The sequence below is a fragment of the Coregonus clupeaformis genome, chromosome 5 (assembly GCF_020615455.1).
Source record: "Coregonus clupeaformis isolate EN_2021a chromosome 5, ASM2061545v1, whole genome shotgun sequence".
NCBI classification, from domain to species: domain Eukaryota; kingdom Metazoa; phylum Chordata; class Actinopteri; order Salmoniformes; family Salmonidae; genus Coregonus; species Coregonus clupeaformis.
The window spans coordinates 14,375,008-14,393,658 of NC_059196.1; the positions used below are offsets into that span (position 1 = coordinate 14,375,008).

General features: G+C 45.3%; 1 protein-coding gene across 1 annotated transcript; it reads right to left on the bottom strand.

The window, feature by feature from the left end:
• Nucleotides 1-1,311: 1,311 nt before the first annotated feature.
• Nucleotides 1,312-9,839, bottom strand: LOC121562586. The gene is made up of 6 exons (XM_041874812.1): nucleotides 9,419-9,839; nucleotides 6,303-8,736; nucleotides 5,182-5,381; nucleotides 4,895-5,019; nucleotides 2,715-2,829; nucleotides 1,312-2,411 (listed from the first exon to the last, which is right to left on the bottom strand). The coding sequence occupies exons 2-6, from the start codon at nucleotides 8,488-8,490 to the stop codon at nucleotides 2,283-2,285; spliced, it is 2,757 nt and encodes a 918-aa protein (XP_041730746.1). The 5' UTR covers nucleotides 8,491-8,736; nucleotides 9,419-9,839; the 3' UTR covers nucleotides 1,312-2,282.
• Nucleotides 9,840-18,651: the final 8,812 nt, after the last annotated feature.

The window sequence follows — 18,651 nt, forward strand, 5'->3', positions numbered from 1 at the left end:
TTGGATGATCTGTGAACACTAAAGTGAGGACCTATGGGAGGGGCCAAATGGCCAAAAAGGAACTAGAGCATATCACCTCACTCTCCTAGGTTCATATGTCCATAATGGCTTCATATAGTTGTTATTGCAGACAGAGATTGCTCCGCCTTGAGCTTTTACGTAAAACAAATACATGTGATTAGGGGAGCCATCGGATCACATGATGCAGCTGAAGAAAATAACATCACCAAGATATGTTTTTCTTATTGCCAACCATGCACTGCATTATAGCAGGACAATGTGCATAGTGCCATTAGGCAAACACCCTGTTGACTTAATTTGATAGCTTGCCAAAAGGTCATCTAAGGCCACTCGCATATTTTCACAATAACACAATCAATGCCACATTATCTGGTGAAAACAGATCCTCTGACTCAGCAAGTTCCTATTAACCAATTCAGCACCACAGACAGCCCCAGACTACTGCTTTTGGGGCCCCGGGGCACCTACCTTCCGGGGGCCCCAAACCATTAGATTTTTTTGGGAAAACAACTAACTTCCTGCATTTCAACACATTTTGCCATGGGGAAGAGAGAGAAAAAAAATGGCCGTTTTATAATGCTATTCTACACATTCTATCATGAGGCTGAGAGGTAATTTTTCAGTTTTAAATTCCAATTCTACATATTGTGCCATGGGACAGAGAGAAGAATGTGCAGTTTTATAGATCATCTCATGCTGTTCTTCACATTTTGGCATGAGGCTGAGAGAAAATTGTGCAGTTTTAAAGCAAATTTCCTCCAGTGGGTTGGGGGCCTACTAGAGGTCAGGGGCGCTGGGGCACGTGCCCTGCGTGCCCGTTCAGTAATCCGGCCCTGACCACAGACCAGCATCTGGTACATGACCTCCCCTTGGGCCCCTTACCTGTCATCATCATACATTGAAGAAGTCACAAATTTGCCATTCTGGTAAGGTGCATACTTGGCCATAAGGTTAGAGTGGGCATAAACTGAGAATAGCATTGCTCTGTCAGTTTTCCTCATTAGCAGTATTAGGTAATGACTTGAAGGCTTACTTTGCACAGTCTTGCCAGTGGTGATGGTGTGCTAATTCAAAGTATGTCATTTGCAAGTGTGGTTTACCTTTGACCCATGATACTTTATTGAAGTGGCGTAGACCATTCTAATTGACAGACACGTGTAGCCTGTGGGGTACTATTTTACTATTTTTGTTGCTGTTTTGGTTTGTAGTGAGTATTGTGTCAAACACCCAAATAAGATGACCGTTTAGGTACTTTAAAATTATACAGTATATCATAACATTAGCAAAAGCTTTGAGGATGGAAAACAGCAATCACTGTATCATTTTATTACATCAATTAACAAGTTGACAATCTATTTTTATCAGTTTGAACAACTCAGAAAATCTGTATTTTTCTTGAGGAATACATATAATGTACAAATGACAAACATCCACTACATTTTCTGTAGGCCTACTGAGTTACCCCGGGTTGCCCACAAAACAAAAAATCAAGAGACAAACAAATAGAATCTTAATATGACATGATTGCTTTTTTGTGATCTAAAACAAGCTTGTACTGGTAAAATAACACATTTTCTCTTTGCCAGCACAAAACAATGTAATTCTGACAGCCAGAAACACCCCAATTTGAAGGTAATCATTTCAGTAAACATGGTCATTGTTTACTGTGATAATAAGAAAATGAGCTGTGATCCATGTGAGCTCCAATGTTAGCTAAACCTACAGTATATGCTGCTCCACAGTTGTCACCGGCACAGTTGAGCCAGACCACATGATGGGAGAGGATAGTGTGTGTTTGTTGTGTGTGTCCATGTCAGTGTGTGTGAGAAAGAGGGTGGGAGTGAACAAAGGGGGATAGGGGTATAGACATCCACTTCTCCTGACAAACACTACTTACTTTAACATTTCCTATAGTCCCTAAGAATTAGATTAATAAGAATGTAAACATTTCCATGTATTTTAGGAATATCTGTGAGACAAAAAATTATAATTAGTGCTTCATTCTATCCAATTTGTCACAGGTATGCCTCTATTGATCCAATTCCAGGGAAGGTAAAGCGAAACAGGGCATTATTAAGGGTCACCAGATAGTCAGGTGGTCCAGTCGGTCCAAGGAGAGATCATCCTCTGAGTTCTGAATCTTGTGAAATGTTTAGTTATTTCTCCCCATGGAGATGAAGACCGTGACCCATGTGGTTTGGCATGGAAGGGCATAGTAAAGACAATGTGCTGTTGACAGTCAGGGAAAGTGGAAATCTTGGTTATTCAATGATGTTCTTGTTGACATCATGAGATAAGCGTCTCTTCCCACAGGCCTGTGCATGCTGACTGGACAAGGGGACGCCAAGAGAGGGACTGTAGTTGGCTGCTCGGTGCCCAGTCATATTTTCCTGCAGAGGTGAACAAATGATGACTCTTCTAAATTTACATTAACTGTAGTCATGATTTGCTTGTTTCCGAGTGCCAGTGCAGATAACGGTCAAATGACCATGTCATACTATGATGCATGACCCATTATACATTCAGTTTGGTCTAACATGCTGTAGCATTTTTCATTGTGATAGTATAGCTTTTTAACATAAGGCTGTAACATAAGATTAGGCTGTATAATTTCAGCCCCATAATATGAAACAGAGTAGGCCTATTATCACTTTTAACCATGCATTACACTGACTACAGATGTAAATACTCACTGTGTTACACTGGCCCAAATGTAGCGACTGTAGAAGACATTCACGGGAAACAGCATTTGCCCTCTTATATTTCAAGCCAAATATATTGTTCAGGTCATGGAACCTATCAAGTAAGCTACAAGACAAACAAAGACATGTAAAGTAAATTAATGGAAGAAGTAAGCGCCACAGTTATGAATAACACCACAGCCTATTAAATCATTGTGAATCTGTGAATCTATCACTAAACCAATACTGATTCAGTGCATGAAATATTGTCTGATATGCAGCTTATCTCTGGTCATGGGTTCAAACAGTAGGGTAGTTGTTGGGTGGTGGTGACATTTTATGCTATCTCTGGTGCTATCTTGAAGGTCATAATTTCTTCCACCAGACGGCAATATACACTGCTCAAAAAAATAAAGGGAACACTAAAATAACACATCCTAGATCTGAATGAATGAAATAATCTTATTAAATACTTTTTTCTTTACATAGTTGAATGTGCTGACAACAAAATCACACAAAAATTATCAATGGAAATCAAATTTATCAACCCATGGAGGTCTGGATTTGGAGTCACCCTCAAAATTAAAGTGGAAAACCACACTACAGGCTGATCCAACTTTGATGTAATGTCCTTAAAACAAGTCAAAATGAGGCTCAGTAGTGTGTGTGGCCTCCACGTGCCTGTATGACCTCCCCTACAACGCCTGGGCATGCTCCTGGTGAGGTGGCGGATGGTCTCCAGAGGGATCTCCTCCCAGACCTGGACTAAAGCATCCGCCAACTCCTGGACAGTCTGTGGTGCAACGTGGCGTTGGTGGGATGGAGCGAGACATGATGTCCCAGATGTGCTCAATTGGATTCAGGTTTGGGGAACGGGCGGGCCAGTCCATAGCATCAATGCCTTCCTCTTGCAGGAACTGCTGACACACTCCAGCCACATGAGGTCTAGCATAGTCTTGCATTAGGAGGAACCCAGGGCCAACCGCACCAGCATATGGTCTCACACAAGGGGTCTGAGGATCTCATCTCGGTACCTAATGGCAGTCAGGCTACCTCTGGCGAGCACATGGAGGGCTGTGCGGCCCCCCAAAGAAATGCCACCCCACACCATGACTGACCCACCGCCAAACCGGTCATGCTGGAGGATGTTGCAGGCAGCAGAACGTTCTCCACGGCGTCTCCAGACTCTGTCACGTCTGTCACATGTGCTCAGTGTGAACCTGCTTTCATCTGTGAAGAGCACAGGGCACCAGTGGCAAATTTGCCAATCTTGGTGTTCTCTGGCAAATGCCAAACGTCCTGCACGGTGTTGGGCTGTAAGCACAACCCCCCACCTGTGGACGTCGGGCCCTCATACCACCCTCATGGAGTCTGTTTCTGACCGTTTGAGCAGACACATGCACATTTGTGGCCTGCTGGAGGTCATTTTGCAGGGCTCTGGCAGTGCTCCTCCTGCTCCTCCTTGCAAAAAGGCGGAGGTAGCAGTCCTGCTGCTGGGTTGTTGCCCTCCTACGGCCTCCTCCACGTCTCCTGATGTACTGGCCTGTCTCCTGGTAGCGCCTCCATGCTCTGGACACTACGCTGACAGACACAGCAAACCTTCTTGCCACAGCTCGCATTGACGTGCCATCCTGGATGAGCTGCACTACCTGAGCCACTTGTGTGGGTTGTAGACTCCGTCTCATGCTACCACTAGAGTGAAAGCACCGCCAGCATTCAAAAGTGACCAAAACATCAGCCAGGAAGCATAGGAACTGAGAAGTGGTCTGTGGTCACCACCTGCAAAACCAGTCCTTTATTGGGGGTGTCTTGCTAATTGCCTATAATTTCCACCTGTTGTCTATTCCATTTGCACAACAGCATGTGCAATTTATTGTCAATCAGTGTTGCTTCCTAAGTGGACAGTTTGATTTCACAGAAGTGTGATTGACTTGGAGTTACATTGTGTTGTTTAAGTGTTCCCTTTATTTTTTTGAGCAGTGTATATAACAACCATCTCAGAATGCTCCTTACCATTACAATTTAATGAATTGTAAAACTGTAAAGACTCTAGATTATGCTTGTAACGGACTTAACATCCGAGCTGAGAAGAAATAGAAGTAGGATTTTCTGCTAATACAGGATCAAACTTCCAAATCATTCCCTGAGCTGAATTTTTATAAAATATCATTATGATCTCTTGACCCACTTACCCATGATCCTCTGCAGAGCTTTCATGATCCAAGATGCCTCTGAGAAGCTGGCTGAGCATGGGAACAGCATCACAATCATACAGGGGAGTAGACAGTGACGGGAAGGCCTCCACAAACACATTGTTCTGAAAGATGGAAATAATGAAAGATGAAGAAATAATGTGTATGTATAATTTACAGTCAGTCCCATGGACCATGTATTCCTGGAGATATAGGAAATAGGAATATGCAAGAAGTTGACTCCTTGTCTTTTGTAGTCACTTCTGAGGAAAGATTTAAAGGCCTACCACATTTTCCTTGGCAGAGAATCTGCCCCTTGTCTCCTCCACAGCATTTGTGGGCCACCACTGTCCTCTTGTGTCTTGCCCCTCTCCCGCTGTATCCTTTGGGAAGGCTGTCCAGGCATGCTCTGATTGTTGGAATGAGCTGTCTATCCAACCTGAGGTCCAATGGGTAGACTCATTGGTGATGGAATGGTTTTCAAGTGCTGCATGGGAACATTGAGGGCATCAGAAATTAATCATTAGACACTAGCTAGTTTCTATTGATTCTATATGATCTGTATTCCATGCACTGAGTAGACTTTAAAGTGCAGGGACCAGGTGTATGCTCCAAATAGACAGCTATTTTTCATGCTGCCCTCATTCAAATGACCTGAACGGGCAACAAATAAAGTACTTTGTTTTGGTAGCTGACCTGTTATTTATCTATAACCTGACAACAGTTTTTGAAACTTTGTGAAGTGTGTCAATATTTAAACACCTGATTTACACCCCTTGGTTAAAAGCCAACGCAAGTGCCACGGCTTTAACTGACATATGACATAATCATGACAACAACAATGATTAGACCTTTGTTATTACCATTAGACACTAATGATTGGGAGTTTTGTCTTTCATGATGTTTGAGGTTACATGGGGATGGAACGTGATGGATGGGCTGTCACCCTGCGTGGTCTCTCCTAATCGCGGAGGAGCTGCCTGCCTGGGTCTCTGTATCTTTAAACATGGAGCCCCATGTACTGAAGCTAACACGGCTTACATCTCAAAGCCGATAGCACTAGCACTACATTCCCGGCAGCGCTTTAAATAATTAATACCTTCACATGAGTTTGGGAGAGGGCCCTCAAGAATCCAGGTCAGACCAGACTAACTGATTAGTAACGGGAGCAACGCCTCTACATGCCCTGGCTGCCGCATGGTGCAAACCACAGCAAAGAGAGTTACCGCTACTGTTCACATCAGAGCTCTTGTCTTTGAGGTTTTCAAAAACCTTTTCATGTTTTGCTGTTACTGCTGCCTCTGTAACATTTGCATAATCTAACTGGAGCATGTGATAGTCATTAGAAGTTTCTGTTATGTATGTGTAGTGTCTGGATGTCTTTAACAGATCTAAGCTAGGGACTTACCAACACTCTCACTTTTCCCAGAAGGCACTAGGGGTGATGCAATGAAGCTGTCGTCCCAGGGCGGCTGCTCCTCTGCCTGCATGAAAAGCCCAAAGTCATCCTCCCCCTCCGCCTCCGGCCCCCCATCCAGGAACCCCCCGTCGGCGGCCACCTTGCTCTCGTCCCGGCCCCTCTTCCACTCCTGCTCCTCTGGGCTCAGTAGCAGAGGCACCAGAGCCCCACCTCCAGCGTTTGTCTGCCCCCCATTCGGAGCAGGGAGGCCTGTTGCCATGGCTCCTGAGGAGGCCGGATTAGGCGGCCAGTGTGTGACAGAGGTAGCAGGGCAAGCAACAGCAGAGCCTCGTAAAAGAGAATTAAACTGCCCAGTCCCTGCCTCCCTCCACCCTCCTACGGCCTCCTCAGTCAGGGTAGCTGGTAAAACTGAAAAACACCTCTCTTCCGTCCTACATGTCTCCTTGGACTCATGCTCCTCTGTTGCCAGGTGAGGCTCAGTTCTCTGGGATGTGATGTCTCCCCTCACCAGCCTGGCCTCATCGTCTGTGCTCCTGACCTCAGGCAGTATCTCTCCATGCTCCCCACAGAGCTCCCTAATTTCTGGTGCTGTTGACTGGATCCCCTCCTCCCCCTCTTTCTCCTCTTCCTCACAGAGGCCATGCACAGATTTCTGTAACCCTTCTTTATCCACATATTTTTCTTCTGGCAGACATTTCTCACAAAGCTTATTGTATTGACTATCTGATTTAGTTTCCTGATTTATCTGACCATAGCCAGTCTCATCAGTAGCAGTAGAAATGCTTCCCCCTGCTGGGCTGTGTGGTTGAATGGAGCAGGCTTTGATGCAGCCTCTCTCAGAGCAGCAGTGTCTCTCTGAGGTTTGAACATCGATCCACCTGTTGGGCAGCTCCCCCTCAGCTATCCCCCCTGTCCCCCCTAGACTCTCAGAATCACGCTCTGCAGACTTGATATGATCCACAAACCCAATCACAGCATCCACCATGCCATCAAAGTCTTCCACATGTCTCATGATACCACTGGCCACATCTTTGCCTCCAGTATGGATGTCTTTATCCCATAGTTTGTCCTGGAAGTGCTCCTTGTTGAGGGAGGTTTCAGGATGCAGCCCCTCCCGTGCTTGTGGGCCGTCTGGCTTTCCCCAGTCCCCGACGTCACTGCTGCAGTTTTCTGGGTCAGCATTGTCTGGAGGCAGGCAGGAGTCACAGGGCTTAGACCGGGTGAGACCAGTCCCATCCTTCACTTTCTCCTTCTCCTTCTCCTTAATCCCCTCCACACCGCAGCTCGACTGACCCTGCTCACATACAGAAGCAGCTTCCCTCTGACCACCACTGCTCCCCTGCCCTCCTCTCCTCATGTGAAACTGGGTGCAGGTCTTCGTCTGAGCGTGACTGCATTTGGGGCTTCTAGTACTCCCTCTGTCTTGTTTTCCACTCGGACCAGTTGTGGGAAACTCCCCTTTGTCCCTGCTTTCCTGGCTCCCTTCCAGGGTGTGCTCGCCCGACTCCTCCCTGCTCAAGAGTGTTCTCGCCTGGATGGGAACCACAGGCTTGCAGGATGTCCTCCACCTCCGGGCTGACCGCGATTTGACCTGGTACGACCCCGGGGCTCCTCCCATCTCCCACACACCCATTTTCCCCACGGCGGAGGAGTCCCTGACCCCCCCCACTTTATCCCTCAGCCAGCTGCCCACCAGCATGGAGGGGGACTGAGGGGCCAGACCTTGAGTGCAGGTCCTTGGGCTGCCCGTAGAGTAGAGGCACCTTCCACCCTCTGTCTTGAGGAACATACAGCGTGTCTGAGTCTGACCACCTCCCTCAGAGGCCTTCAATGTGGCCACAGTCACCAGTGCCCCCAGGCCTGTCTGTCTGGGGTTGGAGGCATAGTTGGAGTCCAGCGGTAGACCCAGACCATAACCCAGCCTGCCCCACTGTCCCACTGGGTAGATATCTGCAGGCCTGGGGCACGTTCCTTGGGACCTAGGGGGAGGTGCTGCCCTCCTGCGGTTCTTGTAGCACGCAGCCCAGGCCCGAAGGCCCTTGACTAAGGGCATGTCCCCAAGCTCCAAGCGTCTGGTGAAGGGAAGATTGCTTTTTTGGCACTTCTGCAGCACCTCCCTGGGGGAGCCAGACATTTCCAGGCATGGGTAGTTGTTGTTATTGTTCTGCTGGAGCATTGTTGCAGGCTTCAGATGATTAAGATAGTATAAAAATATTAGCTAATGTGTAATCTTCAAACTTCTATGTACCTTAACAAGGAGGCTTCAACGACTGAAGAATATACACTCAAAGTAATGATGCGCTGTGTGTTTCTGAGTAATATTCAGTGACAGTGCTGTCAACATTGTTCTCCATCCAGATATGCAGAGTATTTCTATCAAAGGGTGTCAGACACGTAAACCAATTCAGTCTCCATAAACAACCTAGAGGAGAAACAAACATTTGATCAGAGATATATCATTGAAAACATTATGCAATAGCTCGTTTTTTAAAGGGTGTTACTGTACAAAAACTCTCAAAATCAAATAAAGCTACAAATCAATACATGCAAGAGCCCACAAGAGAGATTGAATGGCTGGCATTGTGTGTGAACCATGTAGTGACCCTCACACAATATTTACCACCCATTTTGATTGGTGTTTTGGGGCTCCATCAAATTCTTCGTATTTTATGTGCTCAAGTTTAATTTGTTCTTTAGAAAGCCTAATTTTTAAACCACAAAGAGCTTACATTTGTTCACATAAAATGTATAGTTATAGTGGACATTATCATTATATATTATGAAGTGGAGGTTCTTGACCAAACAAACAATGTTATTAATATAAACCATGGTTTATATGGTACAGTAGGCTATATAGGTGATGCATGTATGATTAGCCCAGAAACAGAGTTTTAATCGGCTACGCTGCGCAAACGGGCATTCAACATGCATCAATTGTTTTAAAGCCAACAGTATGAATATTTAATAAGGAAGGTGGCTATTCACACAATAAAATCATCATCAGTGTACCCAAAACAGTCACAATATTTTTTTATTTTAAAAGGACGCTGTTAAATAGCCACCACAGCTCAATAGTCATACTCGTCCTTGCTTGCTTCTCTTACCTTATCATACTCAGACTCTCAGAGCTAGATGTTCCCAGACATCTAATTGCGATTGCGTGTTGTTTGCTTCACCTCAACCTTCCTTTGATAATTGTCGTATTTGACTCGCGTCGGTCTATACGACCCTTTTATGCGTCTCCCACGAACACGACTCCTTGAGCATCGGCCGACGAGGGTTTATATAATCTACTATAATTTATTTAGAGGTGGAAGAGGTCCACACTGCCTGCATCTAAGTCAAAAGGATGTTTAAAAAATAAAATCACATTTTTCTGTGAGTCTCTCTGCTCAGCTTATTCAAGCCAGCCAGCAGATGCATGCTTTCCGCAGTAGCCTACAGTCCGTGCGCCCAGCAACCAGAATGTCCGCGGCAAGATACTTGCATCCCACTCACACATGTAGCCTACGCAGCATCGCATCATCTCTGCAGCCCACTCGTGAGATGTGCTGCGTTCACGTGCTAGTCGGAACTAATGCAGTATCATGTATAACTAGTTAGCAACCGGAAACTCGGAAAAGTTCGACTTGCTAACTGATGGGAGTTATACACGTGCTGCGTTTCAACCAGTTAGCAAGTCGAAAATGTTCGAGTTTCCTTGTTCCGACTAGCACTTGAACGCGGCATAAAATCGAGTAGACACAAAAGCGACACGTGATGATGATTACAATTACACGTATTGCATAGACTAGACTAGAATATGATTGTACATCAGCACATAGTACTGCATTAGGATGTATGCCTACGCACTAATGACTAATGTGCCATATGGAGCCTAGATGAATGATAGATTTGAAAATTATGTTTTGTAATAAGTAGGCCACTGAGTGTACAAAACATTTTAGACGCTCTTATCCAAAGCAATTATGGTTAAGTGCCTTGCTCAAGGGCACATTTTTCACCTAGTCAGCTCAGGGATTAGAACCAGTGACCTTTCGGTTACTGGCACAGCGCTCTTAACCACTAAGCTACCTGCCGCCCCACCAGCTCATTCCATGACATGGACTAACCAGGTGAATCCAGGTCAAAGCTATGATCCCTTATTGATGTCACTTGTTAAATCCGCTTCAATCAGTGTAGATGAAGGGGAGGAGACAGGTTAAAGAAGGATTTTTAAGCCTTGAGACAATTGAGACATGGATTGTGTATGTGTGTCATTCAGAGGGTGAATGGGCAAGACAAAATATTTAAGTGCCTTTGAACAGGTATGGTAGTAGGTGCAAGGCGCAACGGTTTGTGTCAAAAACCGCAACACTGCTGAGTTTTTCATGCTCAACAGTTTCCTGTGTGTATCAAGAATGGTCCACCACCAAACGGATATCCAGCCAACTTGGCACAACTGTGGGAAGCATTGGAGTCAACATGGGCCAGCATCCCTGCGGAAGACTTTCGACACCTTAGAGTCCATGACCCGACGAATTGAGGCTGATCTGAGGGCAAAAGACTTTCCTCCGTCCTCTCTCCCCCGTCCTCTCTCCTACGTGACCCGGAAATCGATGTGGTTGAATGGTCGAGGAGTGTGTCAATCATGAAGATGGAAAGAGGCCTCGTCATTGTATTCATGCCATTACTGGCGTTTGTGAAAGCATGGGTGCCATTGAGGCTATCTCCAATTTGAAGTAGTCAATTTTCATCTTCACTATTGTTTGATCCCTCCTGATGACCCGGTTGGACATAACTCCAACAGGGTCACCAGGAGGGATCAGCCAACAAAGTTGGAAGTCCCACCCAGTTCACCACATTAAAATGGTGGAAGCCATCAATGGCGCTGCCCATGCTAATACAGTGCCTTCGGAAAGGATTCAGACCCCTTGACTTTTTCCACATTTTATTACCTTACAGTCTTATTCTAAAATTGATTAAATCGTTTTTTTCCCTCATCAACCTACATTAAGACAAAGCAAAAACTGATTTTCAGACATTTCTGCTAATTTATAAAAAAAAAAAACGGAAATATCACATTTAAATAAGTATTTAGACCCTTTAATCAGTACTTTGTTGAAGCACCTTTGGCAGCTATTACAGCCTTGAGTCTTCTTTGGTATGATGCTACAAGCTTTGCACATCTGTTTTTGGGGAGTTTCTCCCATTCTTCTCTGCAGATCCTCTCAAGCTCTGTCAGGTTGGATGGGGAGCGTTGCTGCACAGCTATCTTCAGGTCTCTCCAGAGATTTTTGATCAGATTCAAGTCCGGGCTCTGGCTGGGCCACTCAAGGACATTCAGAGACTTGTCCCGAAGCCACTCCTGTGTTGTCTTGGCTGTGTGCTTAGGGTCGTTGTCCTGTTGGAAGGTGAACCTTCGACCCAGTCTGAGGTCCTGAGCGCTCTGGAGCAGGTTTTATCAAGGTTCTCTCTGTACTTTGCTCCATTCATCTTTGCCTCGATCCTGACTAGTCTCCCAGTCCCTGTCGCTGAAAAACATCCCCACAGCATGATGCTGCCACCACCATGCTTCACCGTAGGGATGGTGCCAGGTTTCCGCCAGACGTGACGCTTGGCATTCAGGCCAAAGAGTTCAATCTTGGTTTCATCAGACCAGAGAATCTTGTTTCTCATGGTCTGAGAGTCTTTAGGTGCCTTTTGGAAAACTCCAAGCGGGCTGTCATGTGCCTTCTACTGAGGAGTGGCTTCAGTCTGGCTACTCTACCATAAAGGCCTAATTGGTGGAGTGCTGCAGAGATGGTTGTCCTTTTGAAGTTTCTCCCATCTCGACAGAGGGACTCTAGAGCTCTGTCAAAGTGACCATTGGGTTCTTGGTCACCTCCCTGACCAAGGCCCTTCTCCCCCGATTGCTCAGTTTGGCCGGGCGGCCAGCTCTAGGAAGAGTCTTGGTGGTTCTAAACTTCTTCCATTTAAGAATTATACAGGCCACTGTGTTCTTGGGACCTTCAATGTTGCAGAAATGTATCCTTCCCCAGATCTGTGCCTGGACACAATCATGTATCGGAGCTCTACGGACAATTCCTTCTACCTCATGGATGTTTTTTTTCGTCATGCACAGTCAACTGTGGGACCTTATATAGACAGGTGTGTGCCTTTCCAAATCATGTCCAATCAATTGAATTTACCACAGGTGGACTCCAATCAAGTTGTAGAAACATCTCAAAGATGATCAATGGAAACAGGATGCACCTGAGCTCAATTTCGAGTCTTATAGCAATTGGTCTGAATAATTATGTAAAGAAGTTATTTCAGTTTTTTTGTTTTTAATAAATTTGCAAACATTTCTTACAACTTATTTTAGCTTTGTCATTATGGGGTATTGTGTGTAGAATGCTAAGGAAATTATTTTACTTAATAAAGGCTGTAACGTAACAAAATGTGGAAAAAGTCAAGGTGTCTGAATACTTTCCGAAGGCACTGTATGGCCTTTTGGCCACTAGAGGCCTCTATCATTCTCTATGGTGTCAATTCGTTAGTAGGCAAATCGAATTGTCCCCCCCTTATCAATAGCCACCTTTCATCAGGATACTCAGGTGTATCCTACCATGGAAGAGTATTGAAATCTGCCAAACCCCCTTTGAATCAGCTTTTGTTTTAAAAGAGGAGAAAAACATGCACACATTTAAAAACAATATGCTACTTACTGTAAAATGTATAAATCTATCAAATATATTGCACAACTAACTTAATTTGTATTGATCACTTTTTTTGCACATTTATTTTGGGATCCAGCCCTGTAAACGTAATTTGCCTAATGAAACCCTAGTGGAGACAACCTGGACTCAGGGGTAGACGTAACATAGTAAATGTAAATCCGAACACACCAATTAGTATGATATGTTACATTTCGTATGGTATGTATTAATTTGTCGATATCCATCATCCATTCCTTATGATATGTTACGAATTACAATTTGTATGATATGTTACGAATTTCAATTTGTCAAATATGTTACCAATTGCATTTCGTACAATATGTTATGAATTTTGCAAAAAATATGTTACACTTCATGGCCAAAAGTAAGTGGACATCTCATTCCAAAATCATGGGCATTAATATGGAGTTGGTGCTCCCTTTGCTGCTATAACAGCCTCCACTCTTCTGGGAAGGCTTTCCACTAGATGTTGGAACATTGCTGCGGGGACTTGCTTCCATTCAGCCACAAGAGCATTAGTGACGTCGGGCACTAAAGTTGGGCGATTAGGCCCGTAGTCTGCGTTCCAATTCATCCCAAAGGTGTTCGATGGGGTTGCGGTCAGGGCTCTGTGCAGGCCAGTCAAGTTCTTCCACACCAATCTTGACAAACCATTTCTGTATTGACCTCACCTTGTGCACGGGGGCATTGTCGTGCTGAAACAGTAAAGGGCCTTCCCCAAACTGTTGCCACAAAGTTGGAAGCACAGAATCGTCTAGAATGTAATTGTATGCTGTAGCATCAATATTTCCCCTCACTGGAACTGAGGGGCCTAGACTGAACCATTTAAAACAGCCCCAGACCATTATTCCTCCTCCACAGTTGGCACTATGCATTGGGGCAGGTAGCGTTCTCCTGGCTTCCGCCAAACCCAGATTCGACTGCCAGATGGTGAAGCATGATTCATCACTCCAGAGAACACGTTTCCACTGCTCCAGAGTCTAATGGCGGTGAGCTTTACACCACTCCAGCCGACGCTTGGCATTGCGCATGGTTATCTTAGGCTTGTGTGTGGCTGCTTGGCCAAGGAAACCCATTTCATGAAGCTCCTGATGAACAGCTCTTGTGCTGACGTTGCTTCCAGTGGCAGGTTGGAACTCGGTAGTGAGTTTTGCAACCGAGGACAGACGATTTTTATGCGCTACGAGCTTCAGCACTCGGCGGTCCTGTTCTGTGACCTTGTGTGGCCTATCACTTTGCGGATGAGCCATTGTTGCTCCTAGACATTTCCACTTCACAATAACAGCACTTACAGTTGACCGGGGCAGCTCTAGCAGGGCAGAAATGTGATGAACTGACTTGTTTGAAAGGTGGCATCCTATGACGCTGCCTCGTTGAAAGTCACTGAGCTCGTCAGCATGGGCCATTATACTGCCAATGTTTGTCTATGGAGATTGCATGGTTGTGTGCTCGATTTTATACACCTGTCAGCAACGGAACCATCGTGATGAACTGTCACAGATCAATGGAATTGTTTTCAAGGGAGAGAAAATCATAATTTCTGCCACTCTCAGAGAAGAGATGTTGGTAAAGATCCATGCCGGACACATGGGCTTGGAAAAGTGCAAACAGAGAGCACAGTATATTTTGTTTTGGCCTGGAATGTGCAAACAAATAGAGGACATTGTTGGAAAATGCCCAACCTCTCTTGAATAAAGAGCCCATGATACCTCACCGTATCCCAGACAGACCCTGGCAGGTCGTGGCAACTGACCTGTTCACCTGGAACATCAAGGATACTTTGAACTCAGCAGTCTTCACAGCACCACACCCACAGCTGTGATCCACAAGCTGAAAGCAGCCTTTGCCAGGCATGGCATCGTAGAGACTTTAATATTTGACAATGACCCCTGTTACTCACTGCCACAGTCATACTCTGGACCTAGTTTTGTCCCATGGAATAAATGTTGTAGATCTTAATGTTTTTCCACAAAATCCTGGACTATCGGACCACCATTTTATTACGTTTACAATCGCAACAAATAATCTGCTCAGACCCCAACCAAGGAGCATCAAAAGTCGTGCTATAAATTCTCAGACAACACAAAAATTCCTTGATGCCCTTCCAGACTCCTTCTGCCTACCCAAGGACGTCAGAGGACAAAAATCAGTTAACCACTTAACTGAGGAACTCAATTTAACCTTGCGCAATACCCTAGATGCAGTTGCACCCCTAAAAACGAAAAACATTTGTCATAAGAAACTAGCTCCCTGGTATACAGAAAATACCCGAGCTTTGAAGCAAGCTTCCAGGAAATTGGAACGGAAATGGCGCCACACCAAACTGGAAGTCTTCCGACTAGCTTGGAAAGACAGTACCGTGCAGTACCGAAGAGCCCTCACTGCTGCTCGATCATCCTACTTTTCCAACTTAATCGAGGAAAATAAGAATAATCCAAAATTTCTTTTTGATACTGTTGCAAAGCTAACTAAAAAGCAGCATTCCCCAAGAGAGGATGGCTTTCACTTCAGCAGTAATAAATTCATGAACTTCTTTGAGGAAAAGATCATGACCATTAGAAAGCAAATTACGGACTCCTCTTTGAATCTGCGTATTCCTCCAGGGCTTAGCTGTCCTGGATCTGCACAGACTCTGCGAGGGCCTGGGATCGGGAGAGACACTTAAGTGTTTTAGTACTATATCTCCTGACACAATGATGAAAATAATCATGGCCTCTAAACCTTCAAGCTGCATACTGGATCCTATTCCTACTAAACTGCTGAAGGAGCTGCTTCCTGTGCTTGGCCCTCCTATGTTGAACATAATAAACAGCTCTCTATCCACCGGATGTGTACCAAACTCACTAAAAGTGGCAGTGATAAAGCCTCTCTTGAAAAAGCCAAACCTTGACCCGGAAAATATAAAAAACTATCGGCCTATATCGAATCTTCCATTCCTCTCAAAAATTTTAGAAAAGCTGTTGCGCAGCAACTCACTGCCTTTCTGAAGACAAACAATGTATACGAAATGCTTCAGTCTGGTTTTTAGACCCCATCATAGCACTGAGACTGCACTTGTGAAGGTGGTAAATGACCTTTTAATGGCGTCAGACCGAGGCTCTGCATCTGTCCTCGTGCTACTAGACCTTAGTGCTGCCTTTGACACCATCGATCACCACATTCTTTTGGAGAGACTGGAAACCCAAATTGGTCTACACGGACAAGTTCTGGCCTGGTTTAGATCTTACCTGTCGGAAAGATATCAGTTTGTCTCTGTAAATGGTCTGTCCTCCGACAAATCAACTGTACATTTCGGTGTTCCTCAAGGTTCCGTTTTAGGACCACTATTGTTTTCACTATATATTTTACCTCTTGGGGATGTTATTCGAAAACATAATGTTAACTTTCACTGCTATGCGGATGACACACAGCTGTACATTTCAATGAAACATGGTGAAGCCCCAAAATTGCCCTCGCTAGAAGCCTGTGTTTCAGACATAAGGAAGTGGATGGCTGAAAACTTTTTACTTTTAAACTCGGACAAAACAGAGATGCTTGTTCTAGGTCCCAAGAAACAAAGAGATCTTCTGTTAAATCTGACAATTCATCTTGATGGTTGTAAAGTCGTCTCAAATAAAACTGTGAAGGACCTCGGCGTTACTCTTGACCCTGATCTCTCTTTTGACGAACATATCAAGACTGTTTCAAGGACAGCTTTTTTCCATCTACGTAACATTGCAAAAATTAGAAATTTTCTGTCCAAAAATGATGCAGAAAAATTAATCCATGCATTTGTTACTTCTAGGTTAGACTACTGCAATGCTCTATTTTCCGGCTACCCGGATAAAGCACTAAATAAACTTCAGTTAGTGCTAAATACGGCTGCTAGAATCCTGACTAGAAACAAGAAATTTGATCATATTACTCCAGTGCTAGCTTCCCTACACTGGCTTCCTGTTAAGGCAAGGGCTGATTTCAAGGTTTTACTGTTAACCTATAAAGCGTTACATGGGCTTGCTCCTACCTATCTTTCCGAGTTGGTCCTGCCGTACATACCAATACGTACGCTACGGTCGCAAGACGCAGGCCTCCTAATTGTCCCTAGAATTTCTAAGCAAACAGCGGGAGGCAGGGCTTTCTCCTATAGATCTCCATTTTTATGGAACAGTCTGCCTACCCATGTGAGAGACGCAGACTCGGTCTCAACCTTTAAGTCTTTACTGAAGACTTATCTCTTCAGTAGGTCATATGATTGAGTGTAGTCTGGCCCAGGAGTGTGAAGGTGAACGGAAAGGCTCTGGAGTAACGAACAGCCCTTGCTGTCTCTGCCGGGCCGGTTCCCCTCTCCACTGGGGTTCTCTGCCTCTAACCCTGTTGCAGGGGCTGAGTCACTGGCTTGCTGGTGCTCTTTCATGCCGTCCCTGGGAGGGGTGCGTCACTTGAGTGGGTTGAGTTACTGACGTGATCTTCCTGTCTGGGTTGGCGCCCCCTTGGTTTGTGCTGTGGTGGAGACCTCTGTGGGCTATACTCGGCCTTGTCTCAGGATTGTAAGTTGGTGGTTGAGGATATCCCTCTAGTGGTGCGGGGGCTGTGCTTTGGCAGAGTGGGTGGGGTTATATCCTTCCTGTTTGGCCCTGTCCGGGGTTTCTTCGGATGGGGCCACAGTGTCTCCGGACCGCTCCTGTCTCAGCCTCCAGTATTTATGCTGCAGTAGTTTATGTGTCGGGGGCTGGGGTTAGTTGGTTATACCTGGAGTACTTCTCCTGTCTTATCTAGTGTCCTGTGTGAATTTAAGTATGCTCTCTCTAATTCTCTCGTTCTCTCTTTCTCTCTGAGAACCTGAGCCCTAGGACCATACGTCAGGACTACCGGGCATGATGACACCTTGCTGTCCCCAGTCCGCCTGGCCTTGCTGCTATTCCAGTTTCAACTGTTCTGCCTGCGGTTACGAAACCCCTACCTGTCCCAGACCTGCTGTTTTCAACTCTTAATGATCGGCTATGAAAAGCCAACTGAGAGACCTGAGCCCTAGGACCATACGTCGGGACTACCGGCCGTGGTGACTCCTTGCTGTCCCCAGTCCGCCTGGCCTTGCTGCTATTCCAGTTTCAACTGCTCTGCCTGCGGTTATGGAACCCCTACCTGTCCCAGACCTGCTGTTTTCAACTCTTAATGATCGGCTATGAAAAGCCAACTGAGATTTATTCCTGATTATTATTTGACCATGCTTGTCACTTATGAACATTTTTGAACATCTTGGCATGGTTCTGTTATAATCTTCACCCGGCACAGCCAGAAGAGGACTGGCCACCCCTCATAGCCTGGTTCCTCTCTAGGTTTCTTCCTAGGTTTTCGCCTTTCTAGGGAGTTTTTCCTAGCCACCGTGCTTTTACACCTGCATTACTAGCTGTTTGGGGTTTTAGGCTGGGTTTCTGTACAGCACTTCGAGATATTAGCTGATGTAAGAAGGGCTATATAAAATAAAATTGATTGATTGAAATTGATTGTTACAAATCCAAAGGAGTTTGAATCCTTCTCAAAAGCATGGGAGTTCATACACATCTCCACAAGCCCACATTACCCTCAAAGCCTTGCTGAAGAATCTGTTTAGATTGCTAAGTCACTCATAGACAAAGTAAAAGCAGACAAGAGAGACC